At 36.3% G+C, this 22,874-nt stretch overlaps 2 protein-coding genes across 4 annotated transcripts; both read left to right on the top strand.

Moving 5' to 3' along the window:
• The first annotated feature begins 205 nt into the window (after positions 1-205).
• On the top strand, positions 206-10,002 carry LOC136826131 (uncharacterized). Of its 2 annotated transcripts, XM_067083119.1 has the most exons (6): positions 206-312; positions 949-1,584; positions 2,054-2,311; positions 2,784-3,040; positions 4,330-9,569; positions 9,742-10,002. In XM_067083119.1, the coding sequence occupies exon 5, from the start codon at positions 4,368-4,370 to the stop codon at positions 9,561-9,563; it is 5,196 nt and encodes a 1,731-aa protein (XP_066939220.1). In that variant the 5' UTR covers positions 206-312; positions 949-1,584; positions 2,054-2,311; positions 2,784-3,040; positions 4,330-4,367; the 3' UTR covers positions 9,564-9,569; positions 9,742-10,002. The 2 variants fall into 2 exon arrangements, with proteins under 2 accessions (XP_066939220.1, XP_066939219.1); XM_067083118.1 differs by having other exon boundaries at positions 4,330-10,002.
• Positions 10,003-12,168: 2,166 nt separating this feature from the next.
• Positions 12,169-21,954, top strand: LOC136826130 (uncharacterized). Of its 2 annotated transcripts, none has more exons than XM_067083116.1 (4): positions 12,169-12,403; positions 16,195-17,602; positions 19,365-19,457; positions 21,134-21,954. In XM_067083116.1, the coding sequence occupies exons 2-4, from the start codon at positions 16,295-16,297 to the stop codon at positions 21,650-21,652; spliced, it is 1,920 nt and encodes a 639-aa protein (XP_066939217.1). In that variant the 5' UTR covers positions 12,169-12,403; positions 16,195-16,294; the 3' UTR covers positions 21,653-21,954. The 2 variants fall into 2 exon arrangements, with proteins under 2 accessions (XP_066939217.1, XP_066939218.1); XM_067083117.1 differs by lacking the exon at positions 12,169-12,403 and adding an exon at positions 12,606-12,830.
• The last annotated feature ends 920 nt before the right edge of the window (positions 21,955-22,874 follow it).

Genomic DNA, 22,874 nt, shown 5'->3' with positions numbered 1-22,874 from the left:
CAATGAAAAACTCTACCTTTTTTTAGCCAATATTAGAAAAAGTAGTTGGGTATATCTGGTAATAACGCAAAAATAACAAAGGATTAATAATAATAATAATAATAATAATAATAATAATAATAATAATAATAATAATAATAATTTTCTTTTTTCAGCCCGGCGAAGAAAGGAAAGAAGAAGAACCAAGATCTTTTCCCGGGTGCGCAGATCTCAGAGGACACTGCGCGGACGAGTCAAAAAGAGAAGACTGTTTACATTCTCCTGGAGAAGTCGACTGCGGTGTCAAACGCTTTTGCTGCATCGGATGGAAAAGTACGTAACCATATAAGTTTGATGATTTAACTTGAATTTTCTCAGCAAGGGAAAAAATGACTGACTTATTACCTGTGTTGAGTAGTCTTGCATGTTTGTGATTGCCTTAACAGCGGCGTTACGCTGGAATTGAAGATGTATTCGTAAATTCAAACTTCAGCTGCTGCTCATTCAACAAATTTCATAATTTCGACCTCAGTGTTTATATTTGAGGCCCTCCTGTCGGCCACTATTTGGTCCATCTGGTTGGCCCCCTGTTTTGAATAGTTTTTAGTTAATAGCGTCTTAAACGCATGTTATTAGTTCTGGGGTAACGTACTGAATATTCTGGAAGATGTCTGTTGTAAAGTCCTTTTCTCAGGATCTTTTTTTGACAGAAAATGTATCATTGATTCACTAAAGAGTTGCGGTTATTTCAGGATGGTGAAATGCAAGAAATTGCCATAAAATTTACTTGAGAGTTTCATTATTCCATTAATATTATTCACTTAGGATAATATTAAGTACGATATGAGACTAGAGTGGCAGAGTCTAGAAATTAGGAGTGGGATCGAGGTGTTTGAGAGCTCTGAAGTTCACTAAATAAGAAAGTGAACCACTTCGCTCAGAAACTTCATAATAATTCTATTCTTTCAGGGTCAGAAAGGGTTAAAAGAGAAAGTGGAAAACGCGAGAAAAAGTCACAGAAGAAAGGGTTTGACATGCAAGATGCAAAACAGTCTGCAAAGACCGAAAAAAGAACAAAAATAACGAAGAATGCCATGGCTGAAAGAAAACGGAACAGACTACCGGGTGATGAAAACGCCACAGGCGAGAGATTCATGCAAGTCAAGCACTCAGAGAAGAAGAAGAATCGTTTACAAATCAAGAACGCTGTTAGAAGTAAAATTGCCACAAAAACAAGGAAAATGAAGAAAAAGAAAAGGCAAAAAGAGAAAGGAAAGGCAAAGAAGAAAGGTACAAAGAAAGTATTCAACAAGAAACACGGGGTGAAGGAATCGAAACAAAGGGAAGATTATCTTAAGATGAAGAAAAATACTCGCAAAAGTCACCCGAAGAGAACCAAGAAGAAGAAAGACGGGGAAGTGATGACAGTAGCCTTCGAGTCTGAACCTAAAAAGAAAACCAAGAAGAAGAAAAAGAAGGGAAAATGCGTCAAAACAACCCCAGAGTGTAGGAGAGCTGGGGGAAAATGTAGTCCTAAAGCCAAATGTTCCACGAAAGCTGTTGGCGGGAAATGCCTTACCAAAGGTTGCGTTTGCTGCCTCCATGGTAAGTTTGCAAAATCTTATAAGTGAATTTTACTTGTTTCTAAACTTCCTTTGATTTGCCATGTTAATGGAGAGAAAAGAAACAGAAGTCAAAGTTTTAGAGAGATATTTCAAACATGGACGAATGAGGCAAACATTAAGTACGAATGTTTGAGAATAATGAGGAAAAGTTCGTTTTCAGTACAATCGTTTAAATGCTTCTTCTGCTATATTTATTTGTTTATATTATTCATTAGCAAGTCTAGTTTATACAAATAATGTTTATTTTCTTACATATCATACAATTTGCGTCATTTTCACAGCCCTTGGGGCAGAAGTGTTTTGGCATAAGAATGATCTTTTAAAATTGATTAATTTTACAGAATTTTTTTTTATACTACTTTCCCAAAGACAACTGGGTATTTTTTCCATCGCGTCTCGACAAAATATTTTATCCCTTGTTAATCACTGATGAATTCCTCAATTCCCAGCCTGTGCACTATCAGCCAAGAAAAAATGCCGAATTAAAGGCGGTGCCTGTAAGGAAAAATGCTCAGCTGGTGAAACCCTCGTTAAAAACGGCTGCAAGGACGGCAACTGCAAGTGTTGCAGACCAAAGCCTTGCAAGACAAAGAAGTCGTGTCTTAAAAAAGGTGGAATTTGCGTCAACAAAGGAGAGGAGTGTACCTCTGGCAACATTATCCAGAAGGGATGCAGAGGAAACGGCTGTTTTTGCTGCGTCCAGTCGAGTGAGTTTCACCCGCAGACAAACCTTCTCTCTCTCTCTCTCTCTCATGTCATGTGATGTATTTTATTAGAGTAATAATTATCAAGGAAAGTGGACATCTTGCTTTATAGTCATGTAATTTGGAGTAAATGTTAAGATTTATTGGGGATGCATAACCTATTGAAATAATAATATTAATAATAATAATATTAGTAATGCATAACCGATTGAAAGAAAAATAATAATAATAATAATATTGGGGTAGGTAATCTATTAAAAAAATAATAATAATATTTACAATAATATTGGGGATACATAACATTGAAAGATTAATAATAATAATAATAATAATGGGGATACATAACCTATTGAAAAGAGAATAATAATATCGGGAATAAATAACCTACTGAAATAATGATAATAATAACATTGGGGATACATACCCAGTAATAATAATAATCATCATCATCTAAGTAATCCTTGAATCTCCAAAGGCTGCGAGTCTTCGACGGAGAACAAATGCAAGCGTCACGGAGGCGTCTGCAAAGAGAGTTGCTCGCCCACCGAGAGACTCATCGAGAACGCCTGCGAGGGTGGAAATTGCGAGTGCTGCAGCCCGGGCCGTTGCAAGGCTAAGGGTCTTGCAGAGAGAAGGGCGGCTACTGCGTCGCGCAGGCGGAGGACTGTCGTCATGGGAACGTCACTAGGCGTGGGTGTCGAGGGAAGGACTGTTTCTGCTGTTTGGTTCTTGGTGAGATTAGGAACAGTTTTTTTTTTTTTAGTGCATAAGAACAAAAATAGGCTTACGGATATGGGTAAGAACGGATCGATCGATTCAGGTATCATATATATATATATATATATATATATATATATATATATATATATATATATATATTATATATATATATGTGTGTGTGTGTGTTTTATGTATATATATATATTATGTATATAATATATACATGTATGTTTTATATATATTTATAAATATATATATGTGTGTGTGCGTGACTCCTGTAGGTTATTAGCACCAAGGAACAGAATTATCCACAGAGAGCCAAGTTTTTTTTTATTTCTTGATATTTCAGACAGTTTCAGGTTCTTAAAAAAAAATTTTTTAAAACAATCGCTGAATGTACATTACCTTCAACACACAGACTTTGTAGCAATAGCCAAGAAATGTGAGAGAGAGAGAGAGAAAATTTACAAAATCTTCTAATCAAAGACAGTAAGAGAGAGAAATTTACAAGGTCTTCCATTCAAAGACAGTGAGAGAGAGAGAGAGATCAAGTATCACACACTTGGCATTAAAAACTCATATAAAAACTAACGTTCTCAAAAATTATCATTTGAATGAAAGCCAAACATATAACAGTTAAGGTTTCTATACCTCTCACCTGTCCCGAACTGTTAAGTAAATTAAAAGGCTTATGACGATAATTACAGATTCATCACTGTCGTGACCTGATCGCAGATGTAATCGCCTGGAACCATAAAAAAAATTATTATTATTATTATTATTATTATTATTATTATTATTATTATTATTATTCATAATTTGCGCACGTTTGGAATGAGTATAAAAGGACATCAATTTGCTAAGCAAGCTTCCTCAAAATAATAATGATAATAGTGATAGTATGCCATCTATTGAAAATTTCAAAGATGAAAAATAAGAAAAAGAAATATAATGGAGAGTAGAACTCGCTCAAAATCAAATTAACAGTTTTAGGCATTTTTTTGGCCATATTGAATGATCTACTCTTTTGAAAAATTTGAAATGTATTTAAAACATTGAATAATTTGCACGTCAGTAGCTAAGAAAAAAAAACATAAATTTGAAGCCAATGAGTTTCTTAATGCCTTTCCTGATTTCAGAAGAGCTAGTACAGTGCTACCTTACAAAACACAAACCCTTGTTTTCGTTATTCTTGAGGATATCAGCGTCTTCTCTTGTGTCCATTTATATCATATGATTCTTTGATCATAATTTTAACAGAGACTTGACCAATCTGCATCCTTCTGTCTCTATCATTTCAGATGTTAATGGAAGTTGTGAAAATGATCTACGCCCAGCCATGCCCTTGCTAACTGGACAGTTGAACAAGAGCTCTGAGTTACTTGACACTCTGGGGACCCGCCTCTTTTCTCTCCTCAAGACCTCGGAGAATATATCCGAATCAGTTGGCAGAAACCTCGTCAAGGAACTACTGCATCTGGAGGTACTGGTTAATCGAACAGCAAAACTTGCCCCGTCGTTGTTACGGCTCTACAGAGGCTACAGAAATGAAAGCAGCTGTCCTCTTCAGCAGGTGTCAGAGCTACATGCAGAACTGCAGTCAAATTACCAGAGGCTGTCGCTACTGGGAGACCAGTTGTCGCAGCCAACCACGATAAATATTACGTTTTCTATCAACAATATAGTGGGTATCATCAAAAACATTTCCTTGTACCTGAGGCCTATTCTAACCATATATGTGGAAGTCTCAGTTGAAGTTATTGTGTATGTCACACCCACAAAGATGGCTGCAGTTGTGCCGCCTTCATCCACAGAGCTAACATTAGCTTTATCATCATCAAAAGAAACAAACACAGAGGTTACAACATCCCCAAGTAAAAGCATAATTGCTCTAACGACTTCTAGTACAGGTAGAGAAGTATCATCACTTGCAACAAATCAAAACTTTACAGCTTCTGTAGGAAATTCTCCCACAGCCGCAACAGGAGACACTACCAACAAACCTAAAACCACAGGAAGCTCCACGTTTGCTGTGCCAATCACTGATACAAATAAATCTAGTACAAATGGCATTGCATCAGAATCACCAAAGGACATGACCACCACAGTATCATTCATGAAAACCAAGATTAGTCTCCCAACTACTTTACATGTAAGTACACACAGCGCGATATCTTCCAGTGAAATTCCGGTAATTACCAAACAATCACCGCCACAAACTTCTGTTGGTACAAAGCACAGCAGCTTCACTCAAAGTGGAACAGAAACACATCCTACACAGACTGCTTCCAAGATATCTAATACTCATCCACTACAATTGTCTACAGATATATCCTCTACCAACAGCAACTTCAACACCGGTAGAACAGCAGTTCCAACAGTTACCACTAGTACTAACTTACTGAATAATGACACAGCAAGGACAAATGTTACTGGTGGTCTTGATACCAGTTCAACAATAGTGTCAACAGCAAAAATTCCTTTTTCATCTAGCACAAAAGCAACATCTGTTCCTCTCTTTAACCTAAGTTACACATCAAACCTAAATTCACTACTCACTGAAGATTCTAGTTTTTCATACACTAGAAGTGAAACAACAATTGAAACCATGAAAGAAACTGGTCATGCATCTTCACTCAACGTCACCACGATAAACATCGCAGAGAAAACTGAGCCAGTTTCCTCATCCCAAAATGGTAAAACTGATTCATCACTTCAAGCCAAGACTTCGTCATATTCAGCAAACCGGAGCTCCAGTGTTATATCTAGTACAAAGTCAATAACAGATAGTTTGAATGTTACCACAACGGACACTAACAAAGAAAAATTACCCTATTCGGGTAGTATTGATTTTGGCACTTCTCTTGCAAATAGAACAGCTCCTAGTCTGAACACTAAAACTTCAGTCCTAGGGACCCACTCTTTAACCGCACCACTTATGAATGCCAACACTACTGTGTCCACACTAAAAATGACAACTCCATCTCTTAACCTCGGCGAAGCATTTCCAACATCAGGCTTTTCCAGCACTTCAGCAGGCGTTGATAGTTCACCATCAACAAATTATGCAGCTGAACTCGGCAGCAGAACCTCGGCTAATACAACAAGCAGATTCAGCACCACCACAGAAGCATTAAACACTCCATCAGAAAGTGTAAGTATGAAATCCACTAAACACAGTGACACAGAAACATTTCAGCCACCTGGTAGGAATACTACTTTAACATCTGGGATGTATTCAGAAAATACAGAAGCTACAGAGAAACTGTCTAGTACCACAGGCACTTCACCTATAAGTATATCTCTGACTAACAACACAACAGACCTGTCCAGTGCAGATGAAATAAAAAGTTCTGTTAGCAGCACATATATGACATCAGCTAACACATTAGTGTCTCCAACTCGATCTCCAGCTAATGAAAATGTAACAATCAACACCACTTCTGCATTTACAAACCAGTTACCTTCTACTGGCGATTCAACATTTAAGGCTACTTTAGTAACTAAAACTCAGTCTCCATCGACAGACAACACAACATTCAAGAACACTTTAGTGACTAAAGCTCAATCACCATCCACAGACAACACAACATTTAACAACAGCTTTGTATCTATAACCCAAACAAGGTATGCTAACAATACAACATTAAGCAACCTATTGTTATCCACATCTGCATTATCATCCATTAGCAACAGACCAATGACCAACACTTCTGTAACTACAACAAAAGTGTCTTCCAGTGAAATTGCAACAATAGGTAACTCATCTTTATATACAATTGGATCCTCATTCACTGATCATATTGTGTTCAACACTACATCTTTGCTTTTCAATACATCTTTGCCTTTCAATACTACATCTTTGCCTTTCAATACTACAACTTTGCCTTCAAACACTACATCTTTGCCTTTCAATGCTACATCTTTGCCTTTCAGTACTACAGCTTTGCCTTTCAATACTACATCTTTGCCTATAAACACTACATCTTTGCCTTTCAATACTACATCTTTGCCTTTCAATACTACATCTTTGCCTTTCAATACTACATCTTTGCCTTCAAACACTACATCTGTGCCTTTCAATACTACATCTATGTCTTTAAACACTACATCTTTGCCTTTCAATACTACACTTTTGCCTATAAACACTACATCTTTGCCTTTCAGTACTACATCTTTGCCTTCAAACACTACATCTTTGCCTTTCAATACTACATCTTTGCCTTTCAATACTACATCTTTGTCTTTCAATAATACATCTTTGCCTTTAAACACATCTTTACCTTTCAATACTACATCTTTGCCTTCAAACACTACATCTTTGCCTTTCAATACTACATCTTTGCCTTCAAACACTACATCTTTGCCTTTCAATACTACATCTTTGCCTTTCAATACTACATCTTTGCCTTCAAACACTACATCTTTGCCTTTCAATACTACATCTTTGCCTTTCAATACTACATCTTTGTCTTTCAATAATACATCTTTGCCTTTAAACACATCTTTACCTTTCAATACTACATCTTTGCCTTCAAACACATCTTTGCCTTTCAATACTACATCTTTGCCTTCAAACACTACATCTATGCCTTTCAATACTACATCCTTGTCTTTAAACACTACATCTTTGCCTTTCAATACTACATCTTTGCCTTTCAATACTACATCTTTGCCTTTCAGTACTACATCTTTGCCTATAAACACTACATTTTTGGCTTTCAATACTACATCTTTGCCTTCAAACACTACATCTGTGCCTTTCAATACTACATCTTTGCTTTTAAACACATCTTTACCTTTCAATACTACATCTTTGCCTTCAAACACATCTTTGCCTTTCAATACTACATCTTTGCCTTTAAACACTACATCTTTGCCTTTCAATACTACATCCTTGTCTTTAAACACTACATCTTTGCCTTTCAATACTACATCTTTGCCTTTCAATACTACATCTTTTCCTATAAACACTACATCTTTGCCTTTCAATACTACATCTTTGCCTATAAACACTACATCTTTGCCTTTCAATACTACATCTTTGCCTTTCAATACTACATCTTTGCCTTTCAATACTACATCTTTGCCTTCAAACACATCTATGCCTTTCAATACTACATCCTTGTCTTTAAACACTACGTCTTTGCCTTTCAATACTACATCTTTGCCTTTCAATACTACATCTTTGCCTTTCAATACTACATCTTTGCCTTCAAACACTACATCTTTGCCTTTAAATGCTACATCTTTGCCTTTCAACACTACATCTCTGAACACAACAGGAAACTTATTAAGCTTAAGCAGTGAGAAAACACTCACGAGCACGTCCAATACTACAACTGGAACAAACTTTGGAAACACATCAGCACCTCAGACAATAAAATCAACTGATATGAACACATCTACAAGCATTAAGTCTACTGAACTTTTGAGAAGTAACGATACTTCCTCAGAATCAACTACAATAACATCCACAGCATCGACAAATAAATTCACAACAAGTTCAATAAATACATCTGCATCACTCTTCAGTGATACAAGTTTCAGTAACAAATCCTCTTTTACAACAAGTATTACTTCTGTTACAAACAACATTACCAGTAGCAACTCGGTATCAGAAGGTATACCATCTACCGATCTTTCAGTTGGAACTAACTCATCTTTCCCAGGAACCAAATCATCTGCCAATTTTACTACATTTAGTATAACTTCCTCACAAACAATAAGCTCAACAGACTTTGCTAATTCTTCAGCAGTTAGCAAATCCACGGTAACTTCATCGCCAGCAGGAGAAACTTCAGCCCAAAAGAATGAGTTTACCAGCACTCCACCCGAACAAACAGCATCTAATGTTACTGCAGTCAGCACAGCTTCCTCACCAACAAATGATTCAACAAACATTGATAATTTATCTTTTAGTACAGCCTCACCAACACTTATGCTAACCCAAAACAATTCATCCTTTTCCACTTCATATTTCAACATAACTTACACCACAAATAACACTAATGCTTCACTGGGACCACTTACAAATGAGAGCCTTACATCAACAGGAACAAATGCGTCAGACATAAGCAACGCAACTGCCAATGGCGTCAGCGCTTCGTCAACACCAGTATTTAATGGAAGTATAAGTACTGTTACATCTCTTGCATCCTCAGTGAACGAAAACGGCACAATTTCTCCGATAACTAACATATCTGGAATAACAGTATCATCTATTAACGACAGTAATTTGTCATATAACGTATCAGGAACCGTCTCATCCTCTGCAGTTGATGAAAACTTATCGACGCTTTCACTCTTGTACAACAGTACCAGCACAGGTGAGAGTGGAACTTCTACATCAGCACAGCAGGAAACACTTGGTAGCTCTTATAATAACCAGAGCTCAAGTCCACCTGTGACAAAGGCGCCAACCAACGACAAAACCCTCATTATTTACATAATCAAAACGATTATCATGTACGTTTATCCAACAACAACGACGACACCAATCAGCTCCACAACAGACGAGAACGGGGTAACTTAACCCTGGGTCCTATTTTTTTTAGGTCTGGCTATGAATATACTCGTATAAGTGGAGTGCAAGCGATATTGAAAAAAGCAAAGGACATTTTAGCGGTGAAAGAAATAATTACTGAACGAAGATAGTGAAGAAAATATTGTATATCAGATGTGGGAGAAAGGAAAGCGTGAAATAATTTAAGAAAAATTTGCAAATTGAAGTGCCGTTCTAAAGACAAGATTTTTGTTAATACAACTGAACCAGTGATTGAGTGACAGGGGACGATGAAATTGCAGTGAATTATTAGTGATGTATAAGCATTGCAATATTCCTGTTACTACAGCAGTCTAGTCGTTATGGGTAAATAAAGTCTGACATATTCTTGTAATATTGATAGACAGCTTATGGTGCATGCATAACCAAAATGGATGTGAATAAAGAGCTTATTGAACTTTGAGCAAAATGACTTTTTTTCTTCCTAACACTCAGACAGTTTTCAGTCCACTCTAAATGGAGATGAGTTGACTATTGTGTGAATAAGTTCGAAGTGCAATCTTAGTGATGTATTGGCTAGGAATAGTAGACTTCATGTTAGTGGTTGCTATGAATATAGTTCCTTGAGAATGTAGTAATCCTATTCACATTTCTTTACCAATGAATAACTTGCAAAAAACTCTGAGAACTACTGGTATGAGGTAAGCGTCGACTGGCTCATCATTCATATCAGCAAACATTAGACTTGAATAGAGTAACAGATTCCTTGGTTGATGACAGACTGCCGCTAGATGACCAGTTTTACCGCATATTCTGCATTTTTAACATGTTTAACTGTCATTTGCTGGATACTTCATTGCTGAGCAGATAACCAAAAGCAACATTTGGGCCCTGCATCTGTTGGATTTTGTTGCCACAGAGCCATCCTAGCAGTAGATGACAACTAAAGATGCTATATCAAGTTAGTCTGCTGTAAGAACTGCTGAATTAACCAGTTAGTTCATGAGTATGATTCGAACTGCTTCTGTGTTATCCAAAACAGGAGCTTTTTTTTTTCAAAAGGCTTATGCAAGTCTATCGATCTGATTTCGAACAGGCGTTGACGAACGAAGCTTCATTGAAGGCATCTCTGGTACTACCATACTTGCACTCCTCTGCTGTGCAAGCACAAGAGTTGAAGTATTAGAAGCTCCAGTTTCTTAATGTATTGGTCTAGAGTCTAGACTTTAGCCGAGCTCCTGCATCTGAGTAGCTGGTAAAATTATGTGTAAAACACTATTTTTTTTTTACAAATATTCTGGAGTGTTATATATATATATATATATATATATATAAATTTTATACACACACACACACACACACACATATATATATATATATATATATATATATATAGAGAGAGAGAGATGAGAGAGAGAGCCTATATATAGCTATAAATAGCCGACTGATCATATATATCCGTGTAGACATCCCGTGATTATATATGTAATCATATTTGCTTAAAAAGCAAAATGGATGTATAAAATGAACATTAAAAACACTCTCTCACGGAACTCTCGAACAAATCCTCTCTTGAACAAGAAACATACGTATCTATCTATCTATCTATCTATCTGTCTATATATAAAAATGGGAAAAAGTGAATAAGAAGATATATATATATATATATATATATATATATATATATATATATATATATATATATATATATATATAAAGTAATATTAACACTCTGGGACAAACTATCCTAGCAAGAAAGTATGAGAAACATTTGTATATTCTTAATTTGTCATTTTATAATATATATAGAATCGTCTTGTAGAAACATTTCTATAATTATTTGTCAGGTTTTGTAAATCAGGACTATGTACTTTTAACATTTTGTAAATGGGATTATGCGCTTTTAACAAGTGTGGGGATTTTGATACCATGAATAACAAGTTATATAAATGAAAAAAAAAAGTACTGTAGCTCAATGTTAAAGTTATTGAAAACCTGGATATTATGAGGTGTATCGATTTCAGGTTAAAAAGATATCCATTTAACTTTTTTTTTTTAAATAGCCGTTTCCCATACAGATTCACGTGTAAGTTAATAACTCTGTAACGACGAATACCTTATGCCCGTTTTACATATGAATGAACCGAATGGGTAAAAAACCCATATGTATTTGTAAAAACGAACACTGGCTGTGTCCCAAATATTACCTTGGATACAAGATGGTACACTCGCTAATGGTGTCAGAGGACTATTGATGTGCGGCAGTGCCCCATCTTTTTTTTTTTTTTGTACATTTATCAACTATTGTTTATTTATTAATTATCCATAATTCATTCATAACTATCTGAACTTTCGTTTCTTCGCTTTCATTTTTCGGGTTTAAGGTTTATACACACACACACACACAGAGAGAGAGAGAGAGAGAGAGAGAGAGAGTCATGAACAACTCAATGTAAAAATATTCTCAAAATAATCTTGACAACTCCGAATTTGAGTTCCACAACATGATTATTTGTAAAATTATCAGACATTAAAATCCTGGTTTCTTTCTCGCTTTAATTAGTTTATAAAAACAAATATTTTACACAATAAACTGCCAATAAAAGACAGTAACAATTTCCCAGCCTTAAAGCCCAAAATAAAGCTGAACTTAATTACGACGACAACCATTTTCGTTAGACTAACGAGCAAGAGTTCACAGATACCGCCATTTCACGCGCCTTTACTTGGAGTTTGTTTATACAGTTATTTCTCTTACGGTCGTCAGGTTAGTCACTTCACACAGATTCACCAAGAGAAACATTGTGATAATACAAAAGGAGATATTATGGAAGTTTATCTTGTGCATTACAACTAGATACCGGTGACAAGTGAGTAACTGATAAATTAATCACGCACGTTCTCCATTTATTAGTCTTATTTTTTTACAATCTGCTTTCATATGTTTTGTATTATTGTTGTTTTAGTCGAAAAAAAAGATGGTTCTTGGCTTACCTAGCAGAATTTACTTGAAATTATAGGCTTAAAGATATTTCGGTAGATCGATACATCCTAACCCAATGTGTTACCCTAGGGTCAAGGCCCGTGGGACTGGTGGGCGTGGCAGCTCTGATAACCCCCCACCCCCGCACCCGTCACATTAACTTTCCCGTAATCCGCCATAACAGTTATCACTTGTTGTTATTCGATATTTTTGTGTTTATGTCCAGTATTAAAATATAAATACACCATTGCAACTCCTAAATGCTAAGCTAAGACAACCTTGAGTCAGGTTAGGATTTGGCACCCTATGTTAAGGTAGGATTCTTCCCTGGTGAAATGTGGCATGGGTTTTTTTGTGTGGGCCTATTTTTATCAACATTTTGAATTTTTACCATATTGACCTGATTTTTATTTTGAATTTTTACCATATTAACCTGATTTTTATTTTGATTTTTTACCATATTGACCCAATTTTTATTTGAATTTTTACCATATTGACCCAATTTTTATATTGAATTTTTACCATATTGACCTGATTTTTATTTCGAATTTTTTACCATATTGACCCGATTTTTATTTTGAATTTTTACCATATTGACCTGATTTTTATTTTGAATTTTTACCATATTGACCTGATTTTTATTTTGAAATTTTACCTCATTGACCTGATTTTTATTTTGAATTTTTACCATATTGACCCGATTTTTATTATGAATTTTTACCATATTGACCTGATTTTTATTTTGAAATTTTACCATATTGACCCGATTTTTATTTTGAATTTTTACCATATTGACCTGATTTTTACTGGGGATGTATAATTTGTGTTAGCCTTAAGGGCTCACCCCATTAGCTAAAAATGGATTACGTTTGACATCAATTATATTTAAAATATAGCAAATAAAATAAGTATATTTCAAGAATTTTTAAGTTCCTTAGGTAATTGAATATTTGTTGCTGTGAATACTCTGCCTATTGTCTTTGATGTGGGAATGTTTCCAGTGCTAGCTGAAACTGGACTTTGGAATTTGGTAACAAGGTGGGTAATTGGAGGTAGGCTGGTCATTAGGGGAAATTCCTTCCTACTAACCTGCTGAAATCAGGCACTTCTTATCTTAGGCCATGGTCAAGTTAAGACATCTTACTGTGTCCCAACTGACAAAGTCAAAATTTTTTTACAACTTTTGTTATATGTATTTTTTGTTTTTTGTTCAACATGGATATGGGTAAAATTTTACTTTAATTTTACTTTGCTTTTAGGATTCTTGACATTTTTGTTAAGTGACCTAACCTAACTTGTGGTGCCAGGTGCTTACCCTAGTGCATGGTATTTTGAAAACTTTCCATGACCTTACCATAATTGGACTGAGAACTATCATTGGGATTAAGGTCCTTGAATATTTCACTTGTGTGTTTCCCCGCCCATAAACCCAGTTCTCTCACCATGGCCCCTGAATTCTAGGCTATAAATGTCGGGTCCGCTATCACTAAAAGTATGCGTTTGCTAATAAAATATCAGAAATGGTCAAACTTTACATTAAAACATAGGAAAATTATATTCTTAAGTTCCAGGAGCCATAAGGGAGCAAGATGCTAAGGTAGACTGTTCCCTTCTCTTGAGATGCTGACGTATTATCAAACGATATTGGGGTTTATAATTTTTCAGTTACAGGCAGGAGGGTCCTGTAAAGAAAGGGAATGATTATTTCTCATGATTAAAATATTATTTTGGTAATAGGTCATCAAATTAATTTTCTCTTGATCACTGGTTAGGTATACATTGGTAATGATGTTCTGTAGGAGACACTCGTCATCCAGTACTTTGTAATGAAGGTTACCATTGTCCTCCCTCTTTGCTGGTTGGTGTGGTGGTCATTTTTATGCCACAGGTATAGCATTTTTGTAGTCTTTTGACTTTCTGATTCAAATATGTTACTGATTAAGACTTGAGAGACCCACTCTAGCTCTTTTTATATGGGGTAGGGTACCCATTGTGGCTGATGGTACTGAATCCTAAATCTGCTTGACTAACCAAGGCATGTAGGTAGGAGGGGACCCATTGTTGCTGTATTAGGTGATGATAGGCTTCTACATTCTTCAGAAGTGCTGAAAAACTTCTCAACCATCGTTGGTCTTAACAAGTTTCATCAGCATAACTTGTGTATATAGGGGGCTTCTGGATATGAGAGAACACATTTGTCAATTGTACCCAAAGAAAAGTGAATAAAGATTACAACCAAGGCAACCTTATGCTTGCACCATTTTCTTGGATTTTACATTTGGCTAATGTGAGAAATAAATGGGGCTTTTTACTTAAAGGTTAGTAAACGAGATTAGGGCTGTTTCTGCGATTTTGAATTGTACTGTAACCACAGACACTCAAGAGTCACAGTAGATATGACCCATCATAATGATGGTTTCATCTACTGGAACGATGGCAAGATGTTCCACATCTATAGAAATGGTGTTGTCTTCACTGAGTAAACCTCTGATGGCCTCAAGGAACTCAACAGATGAAGATAGGCTGTAGTGGACAGGAACAAGTAGTGTAAAAAGTTTGTTGATCCATTTGGTTCCTTCATCAGCCACTACATATCACTCCAAGGAGAAACCTGACTTAGAAACAAAAGTTAAATTTTGCCTCCCAGTAATTTGCACTGCCTTACACCTAGATCACACCGTTGAAGAATTTTAATTAAATGTAATTTTTGTAGCTGAATTAATTTCATTATAAAATGAATCTTCACAGTGCATTTACCTTTCTCCAGTGAAATGAATATTTTGACAGGTACAGTACCAGTAGGCCAAAGCAATGGCAAGAAAATACTACAGTAATTAGGAAGATTGAAAAGACTTGCTATGAATTTAACTCAGCTGATGCAGTAATAATTTTCATCACAACTGGTATTAGTATACAGTAATGTACTTTACCACAAAATTCTATGGAAAAATATTTTGAAAAAATATTAAATATATACAGGGGGGAAAATGTAAGGAAATTATGTAAAAGCTTATAGTGTCCTTGAGCTTGTTTCTTTGCAAGCCACTGAGGTCAGAAAACATAATATGTAACCACAGCTTGAGCACAGACTAAACCAAGCACTAACTAGGTGCAAAACATCTTAGTTGGCCAACACACCTAAGGCCAGTAGAACCCAACCTTGAGACTCTCAATAGTACAGAGCTTTTAAGCATTTCAAATTGTTTTAGCTGCTGTATCATTATGTAAGGATTTATTAAGTTGAGATTACTGTTTTTGACAGTTTAGGATAAATTTACTATTTTTGACAGTTTGGGACAAACTATCTTGGAGTGGCCATTTGCCTTTTAACCTAACTTACAGTGCCACCTTCTACAAAGGTTCCCTTAACTCTGCCCCCCTTAAAAGTGCATAAAGGGCTATTTTATAGGCTGCTCTTCTTCAGTCAAACTTAAATTGGCTGATTTAACTCCTCTTGTAACATTGCATAACATCCTTGCCATAAAACAATTGAGGGGAAAATGTTAAATTGTTGTTTTAGTTATAATGTAACAAATTTTCAGTAGAATTTTTTCACTCCTGTATTATGATGCTTTAAAATTCCATTGCATTTAGATTACTATTTTTGAAGTTTTAGTTTTAGCTAAGTTTTTAAAATTATAATACTGTCCATTGAATTAGTTTTTTTCTATTCCACAGATGGTGACCCGTTACCACTTGCTCAGGTCAGAAGTGTTTAACAAAGGTCACTAGAAAATGTCATCATTGAAGTGAGATTTCAATTGTAACTACATGCAAAATGGAAGCTTTTGTGTGTAGAAGTTGTTCCTTAACAATGGGAGATGAAGGTCGCCTTCCAAAAGTCCTTGGCTGTGGCCATACCCTTTGCTCATTTTGTGCCTCACGTTTGGTAGTGCAAAGTTTCATTGAGTGTCCTGTATGCAAAGTCAATTTTTATACAGGGTCTGCAGATGAAATTCCCATTAATCACATGGTCAATAGCATTCTTGAGTCACCATATGCAGAACACTTGGTAGCAATTGCCAACATTATTAAAGAATACGATGATCAAGAACCTGGCCAAGCAGCTTCTCAATCAACAGATGATGTGCCTGCAAAGAGCTCTTGCACTGCAAGACCCTCAGGTTCAGGACAGAGTCAGTCTACCAAAGAACGTGACTCTTCTTCTCACCCCCAAGCTGCTGCAGAGGCTTGTATCTCCAAAGAATCTACTGGGTCAGATCCCCTAAATCTGATAGACCCTGATAAAACCCAGTCACTTGAGGGTCCGCACAAATTTAAAATAATAAAAGTGAATGTTCCGCAGAAAGAAGTTCCAAAGTGTGGTCACCTTCAACTAGCAAGTTCTAGCAAAACAACTTCGAAACAAACTGGTATTCGCTCCCGCCCTCACAGGGAAAAACAGATTGATATCTTGAAAAGAAGCATACAGTCTAAAACTTCAGAGCAAGGCACGAGCCAAGAATCTAGTGAACAGTTACCCCCCAAAGCATCTGCTGATCCCCCAAGTACTTCAGGAAGTGGCAAGCCTGATGCTTTCGAAGAACCTGACTATCATGCAGGAAAATGTGAAAGCCATCAGAAGTACAAAACATTTTATTGTATCAGGTGCATACAGTGGACGTGCTTCTCCTGTATAAAGATGTACCATCCACAAAAGACTTGTATTACTACTACTCTTCGTCAAGGTCGTGAACTAATGAGACATTTGGAGAGTGAGGAAATTTCCAGAATTTTAAAGGAATTTGAAGTTGATGTTAAATTTCTCCGTCAGAGAAATCGCATCGTTAGGAACTTAATTTGCCAGTTTAAGAAGCTAATACTGGAGCTCAGAATTCTCCTTAACCACTGTGAAAAGTCGGAGAGTAAGCTTGTGCTGGAAGTTTTTGAGATGAATTCTGTGATAGCCGACGGGTTGGACTCTCTATTTATGTTACTGACAGCGCAACGTATTCTGCTAGATGATACATATGCAGAAGAGATGATTGGAAAGACACGTAGTGTCGACGATTATAGAAGAATACGTCAACAGTGGTTTGGACCACGTTACTTTGAAAACTCACTAGTAATTAAACATGCAATGGAGGTAAGTTTTTAAGGGTTTTGTGTAGATGACTTCATAAAACTGAATGGGCTCTATCCTTTGCCTGGTAATTAACTAGTAACAGTTTTTGCCTGAATTCTAGAGAATGTGTTAAGAAAGGTTTACCCACCATTGTAAAATTAAAATTCATTTTTAGCAGTTTCATATCAGTTTGATTTTAATAATGGCACATTTTATCAGTGTTTTTGATTGTGGATAACATATAATGAAAGTAAAATTGCTTTGCACTCGTAAAGTTAAAATCCTTTGTCATTGAAGAAATTTAGTGACATTTTTGGTAGTTTTATTTCTTATTTTATTAATTTATTGGATTAGAATGCATGCACACACCATGGGTTAAAAACTTTTCCCAGTCACCAATTCTATTCTTAAAGAGTGGCACCAGTACAGTAGCATATATAAGTAGATGCACATTTTCATTATACAGTACTGTACACTACTTCACTATTGTAGAATGTAGGCTTATGACTGCAGTTAAAATTTCATATCTTGAAATACAGTAGTATGTGCTTGTAATAAATGGCTTTTGTACTAATCAGTACAGACTCCTTAAAGTCTGTAAGAACAAGATCAAGAAAGGGTACATAGCAATTCATGAAATTTGTCATACTAGGTGGCCTAAGGTTAAAAGTCCCCCATAGGGATATAGTGCTGAAATTGCACCTCAAGTGGTGCAATGCAGGCAAAACTAAAGGTGGCTTGCAGCGTCCTTTTGGCCCCTAGCTGCGCACGCATTATAGCCTTTCAGTCTCTATATGTGCACCCTTTCTTCCATCTTGTCCAACCACTTAACTCACTCTTTCCAGCCATCCAGAGCTGAAAGTGCTCCAGTGCTTGGCTTTATAGCCATATTTCATAAACCAAATCAAACCAAGGTTACAAATCTTGGAGTTTCCTCAGAGAGGAAGAGAAAGCAGTGGCCAGGACTACACTTGAAATGTACAATAGCAACATATGGGGCCATGGAAGAGCAGGAGCACTTAGAAGAGGCAAGGCAGGTTCTCCTCCTCTGGAGCCAGGTGATTGTTGTACAGTACTAGTCATGGATACATAGTCTGCATTTGACACACCAAAATATTTTTAGTGGTCATTGTCATCCATGCATTTCTTGTAGACAATATTAATGTACACTTTCTGCTGTACCTTGATTGTCTTGCAGGAAAAAGCTCACATTGGTGCTAAAGAACTTAAGAATAGAATCTTGTCTGTCTACTGAACTTGGCGGGACACTGTAATGGAATACAGTATATGCTGTTCAAATATTGTCAATGTGAAACCATGAGACACTCCTATGCCTTGCTGTCACAGACTAAATTCAGATTGAGGTGATGAGAATCACATCATCTTAAGTGCTGTTTTAAAAAAAAATAGAAACATTTAAATTGAAATGCATGTACAAATCATCAAATGTCAAAACTTGCAGTTTTGACATTTTCCAAATTATGAGCATGCACTAAAAAAAAAAAAACTTTTTTTAATATTCTCTAATGCTTGCAAAAATACCACAATGATAGCCTTCATAGTTTGTTTGGCAAGAATTTAACTTTAAATTTATTTATCTCCTTTTTTTATGGCTCCTAAGATGTGGTTCTCAGCAACTTTCTCTGATATTATTGATCCAATGATTCATCCCAAACACTTGCCACAGATGTAACACATCCTTCCAAAATACTGTTTGTGCTAAATTTCAAGGTCCTGAGTATTTATTGTTAGAAAACCTTTCAAGATCAATCTTATATTTCAGCTCCAAAAAGCATTAGAGGCCTCGTTAAGGGTCTTCAGAGGGTATCAAGAAGCCTTTGTGTATGGGAATTTTTCCTTTAACCCACCTGAAAAGGTTAGTGAATTAGAAGCAATTTCACAGTTGTATTGTTAAGATTTAGCATTCACTTCCGTAAATATCTAGAAGTTGTGTACATTACATTAGAATATTTATTTTATACAGTACTTACCAAGATGTGTAGAATTACAGAGTGGGTTACTCTCCAAATGTTCCATTTATGTTGAGTGAGAAAGCATTCTTCTGTCAAGAACTCAAGTACTGTATTCTTTTCACTTGTGTAAAAGTGTTGCATTCGTAAGTTTAGAAAAGTTATTAGGCTCGAATTGATAAAAATCCTTTATTTATAAAGGCAGGCTTTACTGTTGACAGATTTTTGCATGGAATCTAATTTATCATAGGCTTATTAAATGTAACAAATGTGGTGTTAATCCATCCCTCATTGATTAACTGCACCTCTTCAGATGTGTTTTCTAGAATTTTCATATATTTTAGCATTCAATTGATTGCAAAACCCTTGTTTTATTGAATCTAGATAGTGTCAACTGTGTGTTGGTGCTTTTAATGTTGTCTTTGTTGGGGTAATCACTGTGATCACTGCTGATATTAACTCCTATATAGCTCTTAACATTCCTCAGTGCTCTCTCTCTCTCTCTCTCTCTCTCTCTCTCTCTCTCTCTCTCTCTCTCTCTCTCTCTCTCTCTCTCTCTCTCTCTCTTTCATGGTTATGGTTATGTGATGTGTTGTTTATGACCGCCATCTGGAAATGTCCCAGTATAAGTATGGATGTCATTGTTTTGGAAAAGAGTAACCCCCAATATTAAGAGATTAATTTTAATATGAATCTCTGTCCTGACCATTAGTTACCCTGGTTGGACCTTGCTTTGAATATTGGATTAGGGGAAGAATGTAGAAAGATAAGCAGCAAAACTGTCAGGATTCACCAGACTAATGCTATCAGACACCTTGGATATCAAAGGGGGCTTTAGAGCAAACCAATTTTTGCTTCAGAAAACCATCAGTCATGAGGCCAGTTAATAGCAACATTTAAAGGTATAAATAGACTACAGGAAACTATTTACCATAAGTAATTTCCAAAGGTTGGAAACTAGAACTTATTCAGGCAATCCCAGTGGCTTTTCTAAAATTGCTGCTGAGTTTTGTTTCATTCTAAGAAATTACTTGAATCATAACACCAGCATCTGTAGGAATAGGATACCAGTTAAGGTTGTGATTGGTACCACTAATGGCCAGTTAGATTGTGATAGACATTATTTATAATTCTGTGTTGAACTTGAACCTTAGTACTGGTTACTGTGGTTTGAGTCAAACACAACTCAGTAACTCTGGAGTGGAATATAAAATACAGGCCAGAATCCAAGTGGTACAACATTTGAGGCCCTTAGTACTGAAGGGGAAATTTAAAAGAAACTGTTTTTAAGGTGTAGCGCCAGTGCATGAATGTACTATCTGTGCAGGCTAGGATAACTTTCCCATCTGTGATCATTTATGTGCAGACTAGATAAAACATGATTATTATCTATCTTTCCTGGCTTGCAAGAGGGCAGCGATTCTATAATTTTCCCCTGAAGATTGAGAGAGATGACTTTTTGGCTTTTTGTAATAAATTTTTCTCTGTAGGTTGCAGAGATACTGACAGCTCTTTATGATACTTTAATGTGAAGGCTGTGGATAGAATGACCATACTGTCTGTAATCCACTTTTTTCTGCAGGCCAGGGAGACATTGATTGTGCTTGCTGCACAGATACTTGGGGGAAGCAGAGGCAGCACTGTAGGTAACACTGGAGACAAATCTGCAGCCTCAGCAGCTGGAAGCACTACAGAAACTGCTTCAACACCTGGAAGCACTACAGGAACACTCTCGGCAGCTGGTAGCATCTCAGACATTGCTTCAGCGGTATCAAAGGAGACCCCAAGTACCACTGAGTCGACCAGTAGTAGAAGCAAGAACGTTGAAGAATCAGTAGGAGAATCCCAAATCTCTGAAGTCTCACTTCCTGTATCAAAGTCTGAACAACCATCATCTAAGCCTTCACAGTCCATTGGGACTTCTTACAAAGAGACCTCCCAAACTTCAGGTAGCACTGGAAGTCCTGCGGGTCTGCCCGATTTATTTCAAGGAATCAAAGACGAGGTAATTTTTGGCGATAATACACCAACTGAAGACGAGCAAGAAAGCATCACCAGTGACGTGGTATCACCAGATTTCCCAGCAGATGGTGGCAACTGAAGAGATGAAGATGGGGCACAGGAAAACCTAGAAAGCATTTTATAATTCTGTAATACTAAAAGCTAGCGAAAAAATAACTTGAAAAATTAAGGCTATTCCTAATAGAAAACTGGTTAAGTTATTTTGAGGAATTGGCATTGATACTGGAACATTGGGTGCATGCAGTGCTGTGGCTCTCATGCGTTTTTGGAGTTTGCCAAGATGTTTGGAGATTGTGTTAGCATTGGAACTTTGTTTTAGAGCTGCTTTATTTTAAAAATTTATATTTAGAGGTTTATAATAAAACTTTAATTGCATTTCAATTTGTACTTTAATTATCAAACGGAATGCATAGTGTACTGAATTTTTAAGCATCAACATTTTTTTAATTCACTGAAAGTGGCTTAGTTCTTGGTAGAAATGTTTATAAGGAAAATTGCTCTAATATTAAAAGTAACAAAAGCACAGTATGCAGTCCCAGTAATATTGGGGGTTATTGCCTTTATTAAGTCTTACCAATCAATAACACATCACAAGAAAAAAAGTGATTGTTCAAGTCTCCTCCACTGGTATCACGGACCAGTGTATTTAGAACACTGTGTATTCTACTGATTCCACTACAGTGTTGAGTGTATGTACTGTATTGCAATTCATATTTTCTTCCATCTTACTTTCCACCCTCTCCTAACAATTGTTTTAGCATTTTCGGGGCTGAATGACTTCAAAGGTTTTTAGCATAAATGTTATATATCAAGGGGGATTTTATCAAAACTTGCCACAAAGTAATACTTTATGCACACCATAGTGAAATTAGCTAAACTCATTTGACTTGATGTATAATGAATAGCTAATGTGACTCAATCCCTGGACAAACACAGTGTAGATCACCGTTTGTTAGGGTGCGTCAACATGATCTGACAGTGTGTGGTGGACAAAGTTGCTATTGTCCCCATATAGTGGGGCTGATGGATTAACAAAATCATAGGCAAATGAGTACTGACTATAGCAAAATATATCCGATGGTATGGGCTTGAAGCAATATTTACGCTTTGTCTGCCAAACAGAGGTAGTGTAAGGACATGACAGATCTGCTAGCACTGCAAAAATCACTTGACTATCACGTTTAAAGCGAGCATGCCCATCGGACACTGTTGGAGGTATAGATGCACCCTCATATCCAATCTTCACTAAGGAAATTTTATATTTCTCAAAAAAATTTAATATACTTTAAATCAGTAAATGA

This window comes from Macrobrachium rosenbergii, chromosome 40 (assembly GCF_040412425.1).
Source record: "Macrobrachium rosenbergii isolate ZJJX-2024 chromosome 40, ASM4041242v1, whole genome shotgun sequence".
NCBI lineage: Eukaryota > Metazoa > Arthropoda > Malacostraca > Decapoda > Palaemonidae > Macrobrachium > Macrobrachium rosenbergii.
Note: the sequence above shows the minus strand (reverse complement) of the source record. Positions and strands in the feature narration are given on the sequence as shown.

Coding starts and splice junctions, on each gene's coding strand:
- LOC136826131 (XM_067083119.1), top strand. CDS start 4,368: ATGCCCTTGCTAACTGGACAGTTGAACAAGAGCTCTGAGTTACTTGAC.
- LOC136826130 (XM_067083116.1), top strand. CDS start 16,295: ATGGAAGCTTTTGTGTGTAGAAGTTGTTCCTTAACAATGGGAGATGAA. Junction 17,603..19,364: donor TAATTAAACATGCAATGGAG/GTAAGTTTTTAA, acceptor CTTATATTTCAG/CTCCAAAAAGCATTAGAGGC. Junction 19,458..21,133: donor CCTTTAACCCACCTGAAAAG/GTTAGTGAATTA, acceptor TTTTTTCTGCAG/GCCAGGGAGACATTGATTGT.